Source organism: Oryctolagus cuniculus, chromosome 11 (assembly GCF_964237555.1).
Source record: "Oryctolagus cuniculus chromosome 11, mOryCun1.1, whole genome shotgun sequence".
NCBI lineage: Eukaryota > Metazoa > Chordata > Mammalia > Lagomorpha > Leporidae > Oryctolagus > Oryctolagus cuniculus.
In genome coordinates, this window is record NC_091442.1 from 60461057 (window position 1) to 60483427 (window position 22371).

General features: G+C 51.2%; 1 protein-coding gene and 1 long non-coding RNA gene across 2 annotated transcripts in view; both read left to right on the forward strand.

The window, feature by feature from the left end:
* Positions 1–1235: 1235 nt before the first annotated feature.
* Positions 1236–14831, forward strand: LOC138844375 (uncharacterized). The gene is made up of 3 exons (XR_011380120.1): positions 1236–1907; positions 12167–12263; positions 13394–14831. It is a non-coding gene; the product is annotated as an uncharacterized lncRNA (long non-coding RNA).
* A 1002-nt stretch (positions 14832–15833) lies between these two features.
* ATP23 (ATP23 metallopeptidase and ATP synthase assembly factor homolog) overlaps positions 15834–22371 on the forward strand; it is a 36245-nt gene continuing 29707 nt past the window's right edge. The window contains exon 1 of the mRNA XM_070052529.1: positions 15834–17174. Coding sequence (XP_069908630.1) covers positions 17051–17174 — 124 coding nt within the window. The 5' untranslated portion in view covers positions 15834–17050. The remainder of the gene's footprint in view (positions 17175–22371) is intronic.

Sequence of the window (22371 nt, forward strand, 5' to 3'; positions counted from 1 at the left end):
TGGGAGGCAGGTGTATGAACCACGAGGCTGAATGCCTGCCTCTTGTTTCGCTTTTATGTATATTTCTTCTCTTCTTAAACAAACACCATCAACACACCTAAAAAGATGAACAAGAACCCCGTGGAACCGCTTAGACCGTTAGTCAACATTCAAATTTCTGGTCCTTTCGGTTGGGCTTGAAGAGAGTCTCTCTCACTGATTTTTAAAAAGTTTTTGGAGTTGCTCCTCCTCCTTGCTGTGTTTCCTCTTCTGAAGCAAAATGTGGGGAGCGCTAGACAATTGGCAGGTGTCTGTTGGTTAGCACGGGGGAGACTCCACTTTTCAGGGACAGGGAATAAAGGAAAAGGAATAGCCAAGCAAACTTGATCCAAATTAAGACCTGGCCTACTTTAAACTGGTATTTGGGGTCCATCTGGTGGCCAGGACGGTTTTAATACAATCCGGCTCTCCCTGCTGCCCTTTTGTGGCCAGAGGTAGTTTGACACTCTGGGAATCTTTTTCCTGCTTTGAGTACAGCACAAATTAAAGATACAGATCATAAAGGAAGGGAAAAAGCAGTTCATGTTTACTTAACTCCCATAAAGCAGAGGGGTTCTGACGTCGCAGGTGCTGTCTGCTGCCCCCAGGATATTTAAGGAAACCTTAGATATGAAGTTCTAATGAGGTAGGCATAGGACATCCTCAATAAAGAAAAAAAATCTTGTTCTTGTTCCTGGATTGTGGCATTTGAGAGCTGGAAAAGATCTTGGAAATTATTCAGCACAATGTTACTGGTGTGCTATGCGCCTCTGTGCTAAGCTGCACATGTGAATGAGGTGTCCCTGTCTTTGAGGAGTTAAAAAGGGGAAGAGGGAAAGACAGACGAGTAAACAGGTAGACGCCAGGCGGTGTGGTAGGCGGGCAGGCACGCTGAGCACAGAAGCTCGGTCCCCCGCACCTGGCGAGAAGGTGGGCAGGTGAGTGAGAGTGGGCCCTCCCCGGGAAGCAGGCTCCGAGGCAGGACCAGGCCTGTGGGTTGTGATGCCAGGGGCACAGCAGGTACCTCGGCAGATCCCTGCTGAGTGAGTGAAGGCGTGAGGGCGGTGGGAATGGCGAGAGCAGTCGAGGAGGTCATTGGGGCCAGACTGTAAAACTAAGGAATTTGAATGTGAGGGGGCACTGGAGGGGGCACAAAAAAGGGTTTCAAATAGCAGGGTTCCAGAATCAGATTTATATTTGAACTTTTTTTTTTTTTTTTTTTTTTTTGCAGACAGAGAGTGCACTCCCACCTGCTGGCTCATTCCCCAAACACCCTCAAGGGTCCTGGGACGCAAACAGGGGTGGGGGCTGGGAGCTCCGCGGAGCAGGCCCCACCGTCTGATCCACCACCTCAGCTTCTCAGGGTCTGTATTAGCACGGAGCTGGACGCAGACTGGTTCCTAGCAGGTGTCTTAACTGCTGGGCCACACACCAGCCCCAGATGTCTATTTCAGGAATCCTTTTGGTAGTGGTGAGCAGGCTGAGGCACGGGGACACGGAGGACGGAACGGGTTGGTGTGCGGCTGAGAATGCCCCATCCGGAGAGGCAGGCGGCCAGGCGGGAGAAGCAGGGTCCCGGCGCGGTGTGGGAGGCGCAGGCAGGACACAGCGGAGCGGCGCGGCGTCGGGCAGGTGTCCGTGCCCGCGTGGCAGGCAGGCAGGGTGTGTGGAGGTTGTGACCCCCCGCGAGCTCGCAGCTGGCAGAGAAGCGGAGGGGCCCCCGGACGAGGGCGCGGCCGGCCAGGTTTCTGTCTCGCCATCAGAGGCTGCTGCGTGGCCGCGGCCGGGGGCGAGCCTCGCCGCGGTGCTCTGGACACGCGCCATCACCATCGCCATGGCCACCTCAGGACGGCCGTCGGCTACGGCAAAGTGGAAGCCAGGGGGCTGTGGTAAGGCAGGCGGCACAGAGCGGGTCACTGCCGAGCCGCGGCAGCCCTGGGGCCGACTGGGGGGCTACGTCTGCGGGGCGGGGGCCGAGGGAGGGCGGTGTCTGGGAGGTGGTGGCCGGGGTCCCGCCTTCTTCGCCTCCTCCGAGGCGCGCGGCCGTCGGTTGCCGCGGCAACTGTAAACCGGCCAGCGCCGGAGGCGTGATTGTGGCTGTGCGCATGCGTTAGAATCCGGAGTACTTGGGGTGCGGGGAGGTGGGGCGGTGGGTTCGGGTCTGCTAGCTCTTGCGTCCGGAGTCTTTCCCTGCCCAGACGCTGCCGGGTGGAGCCGGACCCCGGCTCGGAGAGGGCGGTGCCCGTCGCCACCCTCCCTCCCCCACGTCGTCACCTCCCTTCCCAGCGCGCCCCACGGCCGCCCCAGCCTGGCACTCGGGGTCTCCAGCTTCCCAGACCCAGGTTTGACTCCCACAGCTCCTCGCTCTCTGCAAGCCAGACCCCTCCCTCTGTCCTGTGACCAATCCTCTGTCCACCCTTTAAGGCCCACATGGAATAGCTCTTCGTTCAACACTCCCTGAGTCTTCCAAACTATTAAAAAAAAACTTCGCTTCCACCCCCCCCCCACTTTTTTTGTCTTCTGTAGCGCTTATCACATTCTCTGTCCTTTTTTTCTTTAAATTTATTTATTTGAAAAGTAGAGTGACGGAGCAAGCGAGAGCACTTCTGCGTGTCCATTCACTGGCCCACTGTCTGCAACAGCTGGGATCAGCCAGGCAGAGGCCAGGTGGCCGGGTCCATCCAGGCCTCCCATGTGGGTGGCAGGGACCCGCGTGGTCGGGCCCAGGGATGTTAGCAGGGAGCTGGGACCGGAACCAGGCATCCCAGGGGGCAGTTTAACCGCTTGCACCACACCGCCTACCCCACATTCTCTGTCCTTTTGTCATAACTTTTGAGTCCATTTTATTTCCTCGGACCCTGTTGACGTGGAAGGGTCTGATCTTACTTCCCTGGTCTTCTCCTTACAAGAATCTAACAGAATGTTCTGGATGTGGGTGAGGGGCTTCCAAAGCTTCATGGGAAATGGAGTTAAAGGTGTTCATTTCGGTGCAAAATTTTGAAGGTCATGCATAGCTTCTTCATTATTACATTTTTCATGAAGTTTTCAAAGACCCCTTGTACAGGTGCCCAATGAGTGTTAGCAAAGAATTTATTATAGAGAGATCCTTAACAGGGAGCTCAAATGGGGAAAGCCCCCATTAACGTGGTTTTCCAATGAGCTATGGAGGGTCACAGAGAAACGTGCTAAGAAGTGTGGGTTGGGGGTGTGTGCGTGGGTGCCTGTCACGGGGCAGTGGCTTAAGCTGCCCACTCAGGATGCCCGTATCCTGTATCAAGAGTGCCCGTCTGGGCCGGCGCTGCGGCTCACTAGGCTAATCCTCCGCCTAGCGGCGCCGGCACACCGGGTTCTAGTCCTGGTCTGGGTGCCGGATTCTGTCCCGGTTGCTCCTCTTCCAGGCCAGCTCTCTGCTGTGGCCAGGGAGTGCAGTGGAGGATGGCCCAAGTGCTTGGGCCCTGCACCCCATGGGAGACCAGGAGACGCACCTGGCTCCTGCCTTCGGATCAGTGCGGTGTGCCGGCCGCGGCGGCTATTGGAGGGTGAACCAGCGGCAAAGGAAGACCTTTCTCTCTGTCTCTCTCTCTCTCACTGTCCACTCTGCCTGTCAAAAAAAAAAAAAAAGAGTGCCCGTCTGAGGTCCGACTGCTCTCCTTCCAACCCAGCCCCCTGCTGATGTGCCTCTGAGGCAGTGAAGTGGCCTGAGGGCTTAGGTCCCTGCCACCTTGCGGCTGGGCCAGGTGAAGCTCCTGGCTCCCGGCTTGCTCCTTGGCTTCTGGGGCCAGGCTGGGGCTCTCCTGGCCCAGGCCCAGCCCAGGCCCCAGCCTCGGCCCCTGTCCCAGCCCCAGCCCCAGCAGCTGCACGGATCTGGGACTGAACCAGTGAATAGAAGCTCTCTCTCCCTCTCTCTTGTGTCACTCTACCTTTCAGATAAATAGATACATCAGTAAGTAGTCTTTTAAAGAAAGAGGTGCAGGGAAGAACTGGGGTTCCTGGGGCAGAGTCGGGGGTGCAGAGGACACGAGGCACAAGTGGGGTCTACCCAGGACTGGGGCGCCCAGCGCTGGGGTTGAAGATGGCTCACGTCGGGGAAGTATTTTGTTAGATTCTGCCTCCCCCCACCCCCACCCTGGACAGCAAGTGAGGACCTTTAGTGTTCTTTTCGTTAATGAGCAGGAGGGAGAGGAGCCATCCGGAGGCCACAGCCTCCGTGTGCTTTGACTCCTGAGTGGGGGCTGTGGGGGTCTCTCAGTGATAGTGGTGCCGGGATAGAGGCGTCTGTTGAGTACAAACATTGCCTGCACATTAAAGTGTTTTGTAGCTTGTGTATTTGAGAGAGGGAGAGTGAGCAAGCGAGAGAGCCCACTCCCGTCTGCTACTCACTCCTCACATACTTGCCGTGAAGGGGCTGGGCAGGGGCTGACTAGGAGCCGGGAACACAGCCCAGGTCTCCCTTGTGGGTGGCAGAGAGGCAGTTAGGCAAGCTGCCTCCCAGGATCTCCAACTGATCCTGGATTCCCGCAGTCTGATGTTAAATTCCACGGTGAGGAGGCCTGGCAGAGGGAGTCAGGATTATGAACCCGGTGGCAGCGAGATCATCCTGGATTATCCAGCTGGGCCTAATGTGATCACCGAGCCTTTAGGCGCAGGAGAGACTGAGGATGCGGGACAGGCTCGGAGGAGGGCTCAGACCGCAACTTCGAGACCCCTTGGAGAACCTGATGAAGGCCACGGATCGTCATTGAGTAATTCACACACACAGAGAACACACAGAAACTCTGCAGTTTGTCTGTGAACCCCGACACACAACCTCACGGGTGCAGGGTAAAAGGCGTCGCGGGCGGTGCAAAGGAGAAAGCGCTGCTCCGAGGAGACCTGCGTGGCTTCCTGCTGAAGGCCTGCTGTTCCCTGCCAGGGCTGTCGCAGCGCTGGGGTTTCGGGGCGTTTGGCTGGGTTACCGTGGCACTAATTCCATTTTAACCAGAGGACTGTGCTGAAGGCTGACCTCTGGCGGGTGGGCTCCCTGGAAGGCGGCCATGCCGCTGGGTGGGCGAGCGAGCGGTCTTCGTCAGAGAGCTACTGGCTGCTGGCGGTCTGAGGGTCACTCTGAAGCAGTACTGTCACTACGAGGGGTCGTTGATCTTATTTCCCAGAGACCGCATGCAAGAAGGATCAGACGCTCTTCCTTAGTAAATGGAATTCACTAAGTCGTGACAAGGCCTGTGGTGGAGATTACTGATGTTATAGAGATTTCCCGCTCGGCTATTTGCAAGAGAAATACAATATGAGCCACTTAGGTAATCCTTGCACTCACATTTGCAGCAGTTGTGGCACAGTGGGATAAGTCCCTGCATCCTGTATCACAGTGCTGCTTTGGTCCCGGCTCCTCTGCTTCCTATCCGGCTTCCTGAGAAGGCGGCAAATGATGGCCCAAGTACTTGGGTTCCTGCCACCCTTGTGGAAGACCCGGACTTCTCCTGGCTCCCAGCTTCAGCCTGGCCTGGGCTATTGCAGGCATCTGGGGAGTGAACCAGTGAACAGAAGCTCTCTCTCTCTTACTTTCTCTCTCTCTCTCTCTCCTGCCTTTCAAATAAATAAATAAATAAATAAACTTAAAGAAGTAAAAAGAGGGGCTGGCATCATGGTATGGTATGTTAAACCACTGCCTTTGATACTGTATCCCATATGGGTGCTGATTTAAGTCTTGGCTGCTTTATTTCGGATCCAGCTTCCTGCTAACATGCCTGGGAAAGTAGCAGAAGGTGGCCCAAGTACTTGGGCCCATGTACGCATATGGGAGACCCAGATGGAGTTTCAGGCACTTGGCTTTGGCCTGTCTCAGCCCCAGCTGTTGCAGCCGTTTTAGGAGTGAATCAGCGGATGGAAGATCCTTCTCTCTCTGTCTTTCCCCCTCTCTAACTCTTTCAAATAAATGAATAAATCTTAAAAAAGTAAAAAGAAGCAAGTGAAGTTAATCTAAGCAATGTTTTATTTAATAGAATCCACCTAAAGTGGTATCATTTAGACAAGCAATCAATATATAAAATATCAATTAGATATGTTCCTTTTTTCATTCCATCTATGTCTTTGATATTTGGTGGGCAGTTAACATTTACAGCATATCTCAATTCTAACTAGCCATATTTCAATGCTTAATTGCCACATATAGCTAGTGGTGACCATTTTATGATTCTTAATTTTTTAAAAGATTTTATTTACTTGAGAAGTAGAGTTACAGAGAGAGAGAGAGAGAGAGAGAGAGAGAGAGAGAAAGAGAGGGAGAGGTCTTCCATCTGCTGGTTCACTCTCTAAATGGCTGCAACGGCTGGAGCTGGGCGGATCCGAAGCCAGGAGCCAGGAGCTTCTTCCAGGTCTCCCATGTGGGTGCAGGGGCCCAAGGACTGGGACCATCCTCCACTGCTTTCCCAGGCCATACCAGAGAGTGGGATCAGAAGGGGAGCAGCCGGGGCTCAAACACACACGTCGGCCTAGGCTGTACCCCCACATCCTGTCCCACCGGGAGGTCCTTAGTGACAGTGCCATGCAGGGAGCTGCCACCTCCCGTGACAGAGACCTGCTCTTTATTACACCTCCTGAAGGGCCTGTCCGAGGCACTTCTACAACGGGCATTGTGTTTTCAGTAGGTAGAAGGAGCACATTCTAAAAGAATGATGGGAAGTATAGTACAGTAAATACACAGACAGGAACGTAGTCATTTATTATCATTATCAAGCGGTGTGTGCAGTGCATAAGGTATGTGCTATGCTTGTTTATGTCAACATCAGCACAAACACGGGAGTAATGCCTTACCTTAGCATATTTCAACAGTTAGGATGTCATCAGGTGCAGGAATTTTTCCCATTATAGTCATATGGTTCACACCAGTACCTGAGGTCCCTCATTAACCGAAGCGCTGTTATGGGGTGTGTCACTGTGTGGGTGTGTGGCTGAGCAGCCGAGTTGCTGCCTGGGGCCCCTTCGTCCCCAGTTAGAGTGCCTGGTGCCACTCTGCTTCTGATCCGGCCTCCTGCCTACGTGCACCCTGGCAGGCAGTGGGTGAAGGCTCAAGGACTTGGTTCCCTGCCGCCAGTGTGGGAGACCCGGAATGAGTTCTAGGCTTCTGGCTTCGACTTGGCCCAGCACTGGAGTTGGAGAGTGAACCAGCAGATAGAAGATCTCTTTCCATCTGTCTCTCTGTTCCTCTGCCTTCCAAATAAAATGGGGAAAAATATGCTTAAACAAAAAAATGGAAAGAAAGCAGTCTCAGAGCCCACAATACTTTTTTGTGTAGAGAGATGGTTGATCATACACACAGTGACACTGCTGGCAATAACGTACGAAAGAAGAAACAAAAAAGTCTCTAAAGATTATTTTTTAGCAGATTTTAATTTAAGCAGGTTGAACTGCAAAGACCTTACTTGATCTTCTCTATAATGGGACTTTAGTATGCATCTGCTCATTTTTATTTGCCATTAAAATATAATTTTAGTATTGAAAAGGCCTTCCCAATCATTTACTTTTTCAAGTGAAGAAGCACAGTTTAGAAGATGGACAGAGGGATCTGGCACTGTGACGCAGTAGGTTAATCCTCTGCTTGTAGTGCCGGCATCTCATATGCACACTGGTTTGAGTCCTGGCTGTCCTCTTCCGATCCAGCTCTCTGCTATAGCCTGGGAAAGCAGTAGAAGATGGCCCAGACACTTGGGCCCCTGCACCCATGTCAGAGACCCAGAGAAAGCTCCTGGCTCCTGGCTCCTGGCTTCAGATTGGCACAACTCTGGCCATTGTGGCCATTTGGGGAATGAACTGGTGGATGGAAGACCTCTCTCTGTCTCTACCTCTCTCTGTCTGTGACTGTGTCTCTCAAATGAATAGATGGAATCTTAAAAAAAAAAAAAAAAAGATGGAGAGGAAAGAGTATTAAGTTATCTTTTTGGCCTTCCTTCCATGGGGTGACATTTTCGGCAGGAAGCCGAAGTTCTCTCTGTCATCCCTACCAGTGAATACTGATTGAGCTACTAAGACGTCAGATACTAAAATCATCACCGTTAGAGTGTTTGGCCTAGTGGTAAAGATGTCGCCTGGGACACTTGCATCCGTGGCAGTCTCTGTGTTTGCGCCCCCCCCTGCTTCCTGCGCAGCTTCCTGCTGAATGCGCACCCTGGGAGGCAGCAGGTGATGATGGCTCAAGTGCTTGGTTCACTGCCCCCTTTGTGGGAGACTTGCATTGAATTCCAGGCTCCTGGCTGTGGCAAGCACTTGGGGAGTGAACCAGAAAATTGAAGATCTTTGTCTCTGTTTCTATTTCTCTGCCTTCCAAGTGAAAAGATAAAAAAGAAACCCGTCAGTATTAACCCTACAACAACTCTGCAAGGCAGATCTTACTATTCTCCTTACAGGTAAGACACTCAGACTCACAGAGATTTAGAATGTGCCCACGGTCATAGAGCTCATTGACACAGAAGCAGAAGTGAAATTTACTCTTTTTAATCCAGAGCCTGTGCTGTTTGCACTCTGCCAGGCAGGCCAGGGCAGGAGAGGACCAGGAAGTGCCTGTGAAGTTCCCATGGATGAGTGGGGAGTCGACAAAGGGTGGGGGGTAAAGGAGAGGGGGAGCAAGGGGGAAAGTGTGGCCTATGCAGGAGCGGTGGTGAGGCCAAGTCTCCACCCCCAGAGTTGAGGGTCTGGGGGGCAGGAGGGCTTCTTTTTTTTCCCAGACACACTAGCAGAGAGCTGGATTGTAAGTGGAGCAGCTGGGATTCAAACTGGTTCCCATATGGGATGCCGGTGTCATAGGCAGTTGCTTAATCTGCTGTGCTGCGATGCTGGCCCCTAAAACACATTTTGCGGGAAAGAGAAACACAACACAACAGGGGCTATAGTGCTGCGGGGTTAAAGTTCTGGCCTGCAGTGCCAGCATCTCATATGGGTGGCGGTTCCTGGCTGCTCCACTTCTGATCCAGCTCTCTGCTATGGCCTGGAAAAGCAGTGGAGGATGGCCCAAGTTTTTGGGCCCCTGCCTCCTCCTGGGTGGGAGAGCCTGAAGAGGCTCCTGGCTCCTGGCTTTGGATTGGCCCAGCTCTGGCTGTTGCAGCCATTTGGGGAGTGAACCAGTGGATAGAAGACCTTTCTCTCTGTCTCTCCCTCCCTCTGTCTGTAACTCTGTCTTTCAAATAAATAAAACAAATCTTAAAAAAAACAACAACAACAACAACAAAAAAAAAACCACCCACACAAACAATACCAATGTCTGGACCATGACAAGGAGTGGTTGGGTATGGGTTTAAGCAGTTGGCCCCTGGGCTCACTGTCTTCAAGGGAGCCTGCTGCTGGGGTGGGGGGTGGGGGGAGTGGGCAGACCAGCCAGGGGACACGACGGGGGCTTGGGCTTGCCTTCTTCCAGGTTCTCTACTACATAATTCCAAAGCACAGTTGGAACAACAACAACAAGATAAAAAGAAAAGCAAAATCCAAACAGAAAATGCACGTAGTTCCAAATCCACATAATATAAACTCATGGATGCAAGGTGCCTAAAGTTCCAGGAACTTCCTCCTAAAGTTCTTTTGGGAAAAACATCAATCCTGGGCCATGTGAGTATAGATACACATGATGCTTAAGGTTACATATATATATATATAATATATATTTAATTATGTATTTAATTTATTTGAAAGGCAGAGGGAGAGAGAGAGAGATCAGAGAGAGATTGATTTTGCAATCCATTGGCTGGGCCAGTGGAGGTCAGGAGTGTACAACCTGAGGAAGCATGTCTGATAATACACAAAATGCTTACATAATATTTTGATTATTTGTAATTGCAAAATGTATAAAGTAACCTGAATGTGTACACGTAGGCTACAGAGTGGCGACATTACAGCCCCACCCCCACGATGGAATGTAGGCAGTTTTCATGCAGAGGTACTCAGCCTTTACTGCTCAGCAAAACAAACCAAGAGCCGAAGAGAACATAGCCTGTTGCACTTCTGATCAACCCAAAGGGGGAACACCACACGTGTCTGCTCACTTTTCACAAAAAGTCACGTTGGAGGCAGCAGGAAGCTGCTGACACCCCTACCGAGCCTACCATCTTTCAGAACAACCAGAGGCCAGAGGGTCCTACCGGGAGAAACCCCTGCGCTGCTACAAGGACAGGGGCGTGGGCTTCCAGCCGCCCCCCCCCCCCCCCCCCCCCGCCAAGGAGACTACCCAGGGCTCCTGCATCGACAAGAAACATCTCTGTCCGAGGCTGGAGCCTGGTTGGCGTGGTGACCACGACCCCTGTCATCCCCCAGGACAGCCCCCACTGCATCCGCGAGTACAACTGCTTTGTGAAGCTCCTCGGGAACATGACTGTGCACCTGTCCCCCTGCTTCAGGGATGTCCAGATCGGCAATGTTGCCACCATGGGCAAGTGGCCTCTGAGCAAGACCGTGTGTTTCAGCGCACCCAAGGTCCTCAAAGCCCCTAACACCAAATAGCTGCTCCAGAAATTCTGAGACTGGATGCCCTCTCGCTCCCCCAAATGAAATGAAGTTATTTTCCCATAAAAAAAAAAAAAAGCACTTTGGAATGTCAGTGCAGAAGCTAATCAACTCTGTTAGGGTTGAGGCAGAACTGAAGGGCTACGGAGAGAAAAATGCCAAGGCTGAAGGGCTTTCCCTGGCCAAACCTAGGGTAATCTGAACAAAAATAAGAGTGGTGACATTAGTGGATTACCTCCCAGGGAATAAAAATCATCCCTGGGGCTAGCATTGTGGAGACCCTGAGGACGGCCCATGATCCCAGAATCCCTCATCAGAGCACCAGTTCGAGTCCCAGTGCTCCATTTTCCCCTGCTAAAGCCTGGGAAGACAGTGGAAGGGCCCAAGTACTTTGGTCCCTGCCACCTACATGGGAGACAAGAATGGAGTTCCTGGCTCCTGGCTTTGCCCTGGCCCAGCCCTGACTGTTGTGGCCATTTGGGGAGTGAACCAGCAGATGGAAGATCTCGCTTTCTCTGTGTCTTCCTCTTTGTAACTCTGCCTTTCAAATAAATAAAATCAAATCTTAAAAACAAAAAGAACCCCTGACTTTGTACTGATACCAAAAAGCATGTTAAGTACCTGACATTTGTTGGGTACATATTTGTGTGTAGTTTTAGCTTTTGGAGTCCTGTTCATGTTTTATATAGTTACAAAATAAAGCTAAACCAACACATTCAGGGGAGAAGTACGAAAGCAACAAATAACTGGACAGAAAATGGAAAAATCACAAAGAAAAACAAGTTGCTTAAGCAACACCTAGACACATGGCTTTGTTCTACATTTTCATCTACTTAAAAGCTTGAGAGGGGGGAGAGAGGGAAAGAAGGAGGAGGGGAGAGAGAGAGAGAGAGAGAGAGAGAGAGAGAGAGAGAGAGAATTTCTGTCTACTGGTTCACTTGCCAAATGTCTGCACCAGCCAGGACTGGGCCAGGTGGAAACCAGGGGCCGGGGACTCTATCCCGGCTCCCATGTGGGTGGCAGGAGCCCAAGCACCTGAACCATCATCTGCTGCCTCCCGGGATGCATTAGCAGGAGTGCTGGATTGGAAGTGGAGTAGCGGGGACTAGAACCAGGACTTGAACCAGCACCCTGATATGGGATGGAGGTTTTCAGGTGGTTTAACCCACAGAGCCACAACGACCACCTCTCAAATATTGTTTTTTAAAAAGCCATTTCCTACGAAAAAGAACCAGGGCTTCTTGCAAAGTCGACTGTTTCCATGGCTGGGCCAGGAAAAAGGCAACAGGGCCAAGGATGCTCGCTATGCTCTCGGGTAAAGCCGCATGAGAACAGCGTGGGGCTGTGTCACAGGGAGGCAGGAGCCCTGTGTCGGCTTTCCCTCATCCCAGACCTGCACTTGAGCAGATCATCTGAACAGCAAAATGAGTAGTGACATTAATAGACATTTATTCCCACCGAATAAAAAGGAATCCATGCATTTGTACTGACACTAAAATACAAACAAGCAAGCAAATGACAGGGCAGGGAGGGTGGGGGAAGGAATGCTGGTTACGGTAGGATGTGGACTAATCAGTGTAGAAGGAATGATAAATCACTGTTTGTGCAGTTACCATGGTGATTCTGTATTCAGCCAGGAATCATCGGTGGATGTTCAAATTTGTTGCAGGGGCAAGTGTCTGGCTCAGCAGTTAAAGACACAGCTTGGGACGCCTGGGGTTGAGTTCCTGACACCAGCTTCCCAGAAATGGCACGTGATGGCTCAGGTATTTGGGTCCCCCACAACAATATGGGAGACCAGGATTGAGTTCCGGGCGCCTGGCTTTGGCCTGGCCTAGCCCTGGCTGTTGCAGGGATTTGAGGAGTGAACCAGAGGATAGAAGATCTCTTTCTTCATCTCTTCTTCTTTGTCACTCTTTCAAATAAATAAGTTCATTAAATTAAAAAATTTATTTGATAGAGACAGAGAGACAGGATGAGCTCCCCTTTTCCCAAATGCCTCCCATGGCCAGGTCAGTGGGCGGGGCAAAGCTTTGCACTTGGAACTGAATCTGGGTCTCCCTGGTAGGTGGCAAGAGCCCACTATTTGAGTCAGTACCACTGTCTCCCAGGATCTCCATTACCAGAAGCTGGCGTTAGGAGCCCAGCACTTTGATGTGGGATGAGGGACCCTAACTAGCAGCTTAACTGATGGGTCAAACCTGCCTTGGTTTATAGATTTAAAACAACAACAAATTTCCTGGCTCTGCCCACTGCAAAGATCTGGAACCCCTCGTAAGTGGAATAAGTGCCCTCCCTAGAGTGTAGCCTCTGAAATACTATTCCCCGCTGAAAAGAACTAGAGGTGTTTTTTTTTTTTTTTTTTTTTTTTTTGAGAAATGTTGATTCCATTTTTGGGGCAGGAAATGTTGAAGGTAAGTCTGGCACATCCTACTGTATGCCAACAGTGGCCAGATAGAGCTCATTTTATCATGGCATTGTTAGGATTTTTTAGGTGGGATAGCAGTTTGGAGATTATGTTTAAAAAGTCATTATCTTTAAGAAGTGTACATTAAACTATTTGCAGGTAAAATGTCTTGCATCTGCTTAAAACACTGGAAGGGAAGAAGGCAGCAGGCGGGGATACAGAGGCAAGGGGCTCGGGCACGAGCCGAAGCGAGGGGGAGCTCGTGGGAATTCACACCATTCTGCCGCTTGAGCTTGAAATTCACTTGACTCGGCAGAGATTCCCATTATACAAATTGTGATAAATATTCCTCTGCCTACACTTATACAAATGTTGCCTACGCAGGGTCACAATGAACATGATGTTTTGTACCAAGTTCCTGTCACACAAAAGCACACAGTTGCTTATTTATCAGCCTTCCCTTCCAATTTTTTTGTTTTCTTTGTTTAGATCTCCTTCTGGTTTTTCAATGGCATTGTAATGAACCTGCTTTTCTTGTTCGGAGAAGTTATTCGGAGGACCACTGCGGATTCAAAGGTACGCACGTGTGACACTGGGGCACGTGTTGCCAAGCTGACATCATCCTACCTCGCATCTCTTCCTACACCAGCCTCTGCAGCTTTGCTAACCCAATGAAAATGTGCTATCTCCTTTCTGGGTTTATTTGTATTTCTTTAACAGTGAGGATAATATTATTTACATGTGCTAATTAGACTTTTTGATGTGTGTGCATGTGTATTTGCTAGTTCATGTTCATTACCAGTTTTGCCTGTTAGGGTTTTGAACTTTTTTTTTAAGAAAAAGATTTATTGTATTTATTTGAAAGGCAGAGTGACAGGGTCGGGGGAGAGAGAAAGAGACAGCAAGAAAGAGAGAACAAGAGAGATTGATTTTCCACCCACGATTGGTTTGCTCCCCAGATTGTCACCACAAACCGGAAGCCTGGAACCCCATCTGAGTCTCCCATGTGGGTGGTAGGGATCCAAGTACTTGGGCCACCTTCTGAGGCTTCCTAGGTGCAGTGACAGGGAGTGGGACCTGAAGCAGAGAAGTCTGGATTTGAACCAGCAATCCGATAGGAATGCTGGTGTCACAAGCAGTGGCTTAACTTGCTGCACCACAACACTGCCCTCCCGGCCCCCCAACTTCAGACTGTATACATGAGCAGTCTTCAGAAAGTTCATGGGCAAGAAACTGTAGTTCCCAATAACAACAAATAGAAGAAACAGCTCAAAGACTCCAAACAGAAAGCATTGACCGTTAGGTTTTAGGAATTTTTTGGGTCTGGAGAAGGCGTGGAGACAACCAGCAAAGGCAGAAAAGGCTTTACTTAGGAGCGACAGCACGGTGGGGCCTGAGAGGGTTTCCCAGCCTGCGGAGCAGCAGGCTGTGGTCCTGTTAACCTGCTTGTCGGGAGAGGTCGTGTGTACGTGCAGGCAGCCACATCCAGCCCACCGGGGTGGGCGGGTGGGGAAGGTGTGGAAAGTCCCGTTGGTTTAGTCACTTATTTACAGTGTCTCATCCTAGCACTCTGGAATGTCCCAGGGGCAGGGCTTGTAAAAGCTGATGTGGGGGCAATAAAAATTCCACTTGTTTAGAGATTCTCTATCTGCACCCAATTTCACTGGATTTGGGAATTAATTATTTGTGCAACAGCCTAATAGGTCTTAGCAATGACCAGGAGCCATTAACTATCCTGATTTGATCATTACACACATTGAATATTGTATTGAATTATCACACCATACTCCATAAATATGCACAATTAAAAAATAGAGAAGTTTCATTGAGAACATTCTGAATTCAAGATCTACAGATACACCAAAGGGGGGGAAAAAAACTATGCATGGATTTCAAATTTTTGGCACCAGAATAAACTTTTTTTTTTTTTGACAGGCAGAGTGGACAGTGAGAGAGAGAGACAGAGAGAAAGGTCTTCCTTTGCTGTTGGTTCACCCTCCAATGGCCGCCGCAGCCGGCGCGCTGCGGCCAGCGCACCGCGCCGATCTGATGGCAGGAGCCAGGAGCCAGGAGCCAGGAGCCAGGAGCCAGGAGCCAGGTGCTTTTCCTGGTCTCCCATGGGGTGCAGGGCCCAAGCACCTGGGCCATCCTCCACTGCACTCCCTGGCCACAGCAGAGAGCTGGCCTGGAAGAGGGGCAACCGGGACAGAATCCGGCGCCCCAACCGGGACTAGAACCTGGTGTGCCGGCGCCGCTAGGCGGAGGATTAGCCTAGTGAGCCGCGGCGCCAGCCCAAACTTTTTTTTTAAGATTTTGTTTATTTATTTGAGAGGTAGAGTTCCAGTCCTTGCTGCTTCTCTTCTGATCCAGCTCCCTGCTAATGCATCTGGGAAAGCAGTAGAAGATGGCCCAAGTGCTTGGGACTCTGCACCCACGTAGGAGACCCAGAAGAAACTTCTGGCTCCTGGCTTTGTATTGGCCCAGCTCTGGTCGTTGTGGCCATTTGGGAGGTGAACCAGCAGATGGAAGACTTTTCTCTGTCTATCCCTCTGTCTGTAATTCTATCTCTCAAATAAATAAATAAAATCTTTTAAAAAACACTGCTTAAAATAGACACATTGTAATATTTAACAAAGAAGTGATCATTTCTTTCTTTTAAAAAGGATGTGAAAGGCAGAGTTACAGAGAGAAAGGGAGAGAAAGAGAGAGAGAGAAGACAGAGAGAGAGAGAGAGAGAGAGAGAGAGAGATCTTCCATCTGCAGGTTCATTCCCCAAATGGCCACAACGACTAGTGCTGGGCCAGTCCAAAACCAGGAGCCAGGAGCTTCATCTGGGTCTCCAATGTGGGTGCAGGGGCCCACTTTTCCTTTGCTTTCTCAGGCATGTTAGCAGCGAGCTGGATCAAAAATGGAGCAGCTGGGACTTGAAAGGGCGCCCATATGGGATGCCAGCACCACAGGCAGCAGATTAACCCAACAATGACAGCCCTGAACTTGCCATTGAAACCCTGAAGAAAGGTGCCTTCAAGCTCTGCTTTCTGGCTCATGATGTGACTGTCCCTCTGCAGTCTAACGGGGCCACCCGACACTGAACTGTGAACCTCCAAGCTGAAATAAGCCTTTTCTTCCCACAAGGCTCCCTGCAGGCATTATAATTAAAGTAACGATCAGCTGACTACTACAGAAAATGGGGACTGGGAGTGAGACCTGTCCTATTAGCTCTACCCGAAGGCGTGGAGGAGTCTGTGGCCCAGGTTAATGGGAAGAGGCTGGGGGAGTTTGGAGGTGCAGCATAGGCAAAGGCTCGCTGCTGTTAGCAGAGTGTTACGGAGCCTCGGATGAGGGCCTGGGAGACGGGAATGCTGGTAGAAATGGAGCGGGTCCAGGCCACGACGCTGAGTGTTCAGACTGAAAGGAGGATTCTGCTGGGAACTGGCCTGGTGGAGAAGGACCGTGCGTTTTCTGTCCATGTCCGGAGACTCGGTGGGAGGCGGAACTTAAAGATGGAGTCAGGAGATCCAAAGCGGCAAAATGTGCAGGCTGCAGCATCAACGTTATTGGCTGCCGTTAATTTTATCATGAGAGCAGAGGAGATCTGGAACGTTTGCAGCCTGGCCAGGGAAGGAAGGAAGAGAAAGCTTGTTTGGGAACCGGAAGTGAGGTGGCAAAACCACTTGTTGGAGACTAGTATGAGAGTCGTGGGTTCACGGGCGAGAGGATGGGAGAAAGACCTGAAGGGGTTTGCAAGGTCTTCCAGGGCACAGTCCTTCTGCTCCTGACTCTGGCTTGTGGGCAGTGGCTCGCGACTACTGCAGCCGGGGTTCAAGTGGGCCCAGGTGTGGCTCCTGCTGTCGTCTGGTGTGACGCTGGTTTGACAGGTGTGTAGAAGCCAAGGGTTATGAAGTCACGGCGGTCTCCGCGGAGCTGTCAGAGGAGAGCCTGGGAAGCCAGGCGGAGCGGCGCCTGGAGCGAGGCGCAGTGAAGCCGTGCGAGTGCAGCCGCAGAGGAGACCCCAGAAGAGTGGAGGCGACAGCTGCTTGAGACACCCACGGAGGACGGCTGCAAGCAGAGAGCCAAGGAGACCTGGGAAAGGTGCCGAAATCCGTGGGCAGCGACAGGGGCGGAGACCGAAAGGGTCTTGCCGGCATGGAGGCTCCACCTCGATTTCAATGGATGCTTCCAACACACTGGGGCCCAGGCAGAGGACTCCCACTAGGACAACACCAAGTGGAAATGGGGGGCTGGAGTCCCCACCAAGGCAGCTGCAGAGGTGAGCTGGTGAGAACGGGAGCCTGGGCTGCCGCCAGCTTGGCTGTAGGGGTGGGGCTGGTGAAGCCGCTGGCAGCCCCGCCCTAACACACTGTGCCCAGGATGCCGGACACGGAGCTTGAGGACGTAACGTTTGCCCTGCTCGTTTCTGCTCTTGCTTTGGCCCAACGGATTCTGTTTCTTTGCCTCCTCTGCTTGTATTGGAGATGTATATCCCGTGCTTGTCCCACCGTTTTATCTTAGAAACGTGCAACTTGTTTTTGATCGTTAAGGGGCTCACAGCTAAGGGCGTTTGCCTTGAGGCTCAGGTGAGACTCTGGACTTTTGAACTCATGTTGGACTGAGTTAAGACTTTGGGACTTTCGGGGATAAAATGAGCATATGTTGGATGTGAGAAGGATATGAGTTTTGGGGAGTCAGGGGCAGGATGTTATGAGCGGGATTTGGCTCCCCAAACCCATGCAGAGGTGTAAAACCCAAAGTCTCACGTTAAACAGTTGATGGATTAAAGGTGGAGACTCGATCTAACGACTGTGTCTGAGAGGCGGCCTGCTGGCCTTTAGGTCCCTGGGCTTTCCCTCGGACAGGAGTCTCAGGAGAGGCTTGGCCGTGTAAGCCGTGTGTACCTTCCCAGGCACTCTGCCTCCCCGCTCACCATGTGCTCTGGTCCGCCCCTGCCAGCCTCCACGGCCATCGGGGCCACCGCATCTTAGGCTGTGAACTTCCTGTAAGCCAAAATAAGCCTTCCTCTCCCCCCACAAAGAAAAATGCCATCAATAACTTTTGCTTGTACCAACATGCATTAACGTTACATAAGGAATCATATTATGCTTACTATTTTACAACTTTTTTTTAAAACTGACTGCATCTTGGCATCCTCTTTCATCAGTACACGAAAGGTTACCTCATTCTTTGTAGCACCTACAAGTTTTTGAATTACATATATGAGTTTTTCTCATCCCTTTTATCATATTGTCACCCTAATGAGCCTTTTTTAGGCATTTAAAATTTTGATTATTAGAGAGAGAAAGATAGACCGCTACATGGAGAGAGCATGCTCTTATCCCTCGGTTCAAACCCCAAATCCTGCAACAGTTCAGGGGTGTGATGCCAGCAGCCTGAAACTCAGTTCAGGTCTCTCCTGGTTGGCACACACAGTCACTCCAGTCACCATCTCTGCCTCTCATGGTCTGCTCCAGTAGGAAGCTGGAATCGCCAGCGCTGCAGCTCAATACACTAATCCTCTGCCTGCGGCGCAGGCACCCTGGGTTCTAGTCCCAGTTGGGGCGCCGGATTCTGTCCCGGCTGCCCCTCTTCCAGTCCAGCTCTCTGCTGTGGCCAGGGAGTGCAGTGGAGGATGGCCCAAGTGCTTGGGCCCTGCACCCCTTTGGAGACCAGGAGAAGCACCTGGCTCCTGTCTTTGGATCAGCGCGGTGCGCCGGCCGCAGCGGCCATTGGGGAGTGAACCAACAGCAAAGGAAGACCTTTCTCACTATCCACTCTGCCTGTCAAAAAAAAAAAAAATAAATAAAAAAATAAAAAAAAAAAAAGGAAGCAGGAGTCAGGCACCAAAGCCAAGGATCGAACCATGCACTCTGATATAGTGCCTTCATCGACAGGCCAAATGCCCCTGTCAACGTTTTTTCTTAGTCATCACCCCTCCTCCCACATACAAGTATATATTGTTCATCTATGCTTTATTAAAAATATTTTTTGACTGTCAAAGGACCAATTTTCACCTTCTTGTTCACTTTTTGAGAATGCATGGCATTACTCTATACCTTAATTATTTCACATGTGTATTTTTGATATCTCAATGTTGTACTGTTATATATGCTATTTTTGTTATATATGTTATTTTTGGTATCTCAATGTTATATTGTCCACATAAGTCACATTAGTCATCATTCATGTATTGTGGGGAGCAGCCCGGACTGGACTGAGTTACTGGAATTAAGACTTATTCTATGCATCTGCTCTCCCACAATATGGCGCTGGGAGAGAAGAAAACAGCTTCCGCACAGCTGCCTCCAGTTCAGCTAATAAACTGTAGGACTTGCTCCTGATTGGAGGAGAGCAGCGTACTTGGCGTGTGGGCAGCCGAGTTAGGATTGGCGGAGGAGGACTATAAAGGAGGAGAGAGACGGCATGCACCAGGAACATCTAAGGGGAACATCTAGCTGAAGGAACACCTGTGCAGCCCCCGAGAAGAGCCGGCCGGCGGTGTGCTGCTCCCCTGCGGAAGTGGGGAATGTGGCCAGGGGGAACTGCCCTTCCATGGAGGTGGAAGGGATAGTAGCCAACCCGGGAAGAACCAGCAGCAAACCCGGGGAGGGCCGAGCAGACGAAAGAACAGCTCAGGGTCCTGTGTCGTTCCTCCACGAAGAGGGGGAGCGACATAATGGTGCCGTGACTCGGATAGGAAACCTAGGACGGATAGGAAACCTAGGACGGATAGGAAGCCTAGGAGGGAAGAAACGGGAAGAAGTGGGAAAATATCGGAGAGAGAGACTAGCAAACAGCCTAGGGAAAAGCCGGACGAAAAGGGTGCCGGAAGAAGCTATTGAAAGCCTAGGCATAGATTCGGATACGGACTACGGGGGGAAGCTGGGAGAAATCTCTAAGGTCGAAGGCAAAAGTGAAAGCTAGAACAAACAGACTCAGATGCGGACTGTGGGGAGAGGCCAGGAGAAATGAGGGAGGAATATTGTTGGAAGAAAACTTAGGGAAACATACCGGGTAGAGAAAAGTGTTAGGGAAATTGAAGCCGCGGGGGGCAGGCCGAGGCGGAAACGAAAGCCACTTTGGAATTCTCAAGCTAGCCCGGGAATAGGGGGCGAAAGTTGAAACCATAAGCTGAAACGTAAGCCAGATTGGGATCCGTCTGATTAGCCCGGGGAGCAAAGGACGGGAAGCCAAACCGTGGGGCGGAGATGTATGCTGGGTTGAATTCGCCAGGCTAGCCCGGGGAACTTGGATTGAATGCTAGTGGCGGAGACGCAAGCTACGCTGTGTGACTCGCGGAAGCCGCCGCGTGCAGAGAGAGCACGGGGCGTGAATAGATAGGGAACGCGGGGCTGGCGCGAGGCCGTGGTTCAGACGCGAAAGGGCTAGTGAGTAACCGCGGAGTGTGCGCGCAAAGCCGAGCCGCGCAGATGAGAGAGGCGCGGGCTGAAGCGGCTCAGAGCCGGCGAGGCGCCGAGAAGTAGCCTCGGGGTGGAGCCTGCCGGCAGGGCGAGGCGCCGGGAAGCCGCAGGGATAAGAGAAACAGAAGTTTAGAAGTAAAATGAGAGAAATAGGAATGCTGGAAGATAGAAGTAAAATGGGAGAAATAGGAATGCCCGGAGATAGAGAAATAGAGAAATAGAAAGGCCTCCCCTCAACATGGCAATGAGAAAGCTTGGATACGGTCTGCCTGATTAAGTGAGGCGATGAGCACCTGCGGGCGGCTAGCAGCTTATGCGCCGCAGGTCACCGAAGACAGGCACGAATTAACATCAGTAAGGCCTCCCCACAATACAGCAATTAGGAGGCTTGGATTCGGTCTGCCTGATTAAGGCGGTAAGCACCAGCAAGCGGCTCGACCAGAGTGTGAGCCGCAGGTCACCGAACACAGGCACGCATCAGTGCCTAAAAAACCTCCTCACAACATGGCGAAGAGAGGACCCGGATTCGGTTTGCCTGATTGATAGGACTTGTAAGAACCTGTGGCAACTCTAGCAAGTAGAGCAGAGTGTGTGCCGCGGGACACCGAAGACAGGCGCGTATCAACACCAAAAAATAAAAAGAAAGGGGGATCTGTGGGGAGCAGCCCGGACTGGACTGAGTTACTGGAATTAAGACTTATTCTATGCATCTGCTCTCCCACAATATGGCGCTGGGAGAGAAGTAAACAGCTTCCGCACAGCTGCCTCCAGTTCAGCTAATAAACTGTAGGACTTGCTCCTGATTGGAGGAGAGCAGCGTACTTGGCGTGTGGGCAGCCGAGTTAGGATTGGCGGAGGAGGACTATAAAGGAGGAGAGAGACGGCATGCACCAGGAACATCTAAGGGGAACATCTAGCTGAAGGAACACCTGTGCAGCCCCCGAGAAGAGCCGGCCGGCGGTGTGCTGCTCCCCTGCGGAAGTGGGGAATGTGGCCAGGGGGAACTGCCCTTCCACGGAGGTGGAAGGGATAGTAGCCAACCCGGGAAGAACCAGCAGCAAACTCGGGGGGGGCCGAGCAGACGAAAGAACAGCGCAGGGTCCTGTGTCGTTCCTCCACGAAGAGGGGGAGCGACAATGTATTTTTCTTTTTAAAAAAAAAAGAGTATTTGAAAGATGGAGTTACAGAGAAAGAGGGAGAGACAGACACAGAGAGAGAAAGAGAGAGAGAGAGAGAGAGAGAGAGAGAGAGAGAGAAAGATCTTCCATCTGCTGGTTCACTCCCGAAATGCCTGCAATGGCCAATGCTGAGCCAGGCTAAAGCTAGGAGCCATCTGGGTGTCCCTTGTGCGGCCCATCCTCTGCTGCCTTCCCAGGCGCATTAGCAGGGAGCTGGATTGGAACTGGAGCACCTGGGGCTTGACTAGTGCTCAAATGGGATGCTGGAATTGCAGGCAGTATCTTAACCTGCTGTGTCACAATGCTGGCCCCTATATAGTTTTTTAAAGGTTTATTTTATTTATTTGAAAGACAGAGTCACAGCGAGAGGTGGAGACAGAGAGAGAGAGAGAGAGAGAGAGAGAGAGAGAGGGAGAGAGAGAGAGAGCTCTTCTGTCTGCTGGTTCACTCCCCAGATGGCCACAATGGCCAGAGCTGCACCGATCCGAAGCCAGGAGCCAGGAGCTTCCTCCAGGTCTCCCACGTGGGTGCAGGGGCCCAAGGACTTGGGCCATCTTCCACTGTTTTCTCAGGCCATAGCAGAGAGCTGGATTGGAAGTGGAGCAGTTGGGACCAGAATTGGTGCCCATATGGGATGCCGATGCATCAGGCCAGGGCTTTAACCTGCTGTGCCACAGAGCCAGCCCTGGCCCCTATATTTTGTTTCTATAGGATAAATTTCTGGAATTAAAAGCTGTGTTAAAGATATTTATGTTAAAAATTATACCAATTCTATGCTAAACAAAATATATATTGAGATTTGGCTTTAGTTTTTACATTAAAGTCATAAATCCATTTGGAACTTGTTCTGGGATGATAAGGTAAAAATCTAAAT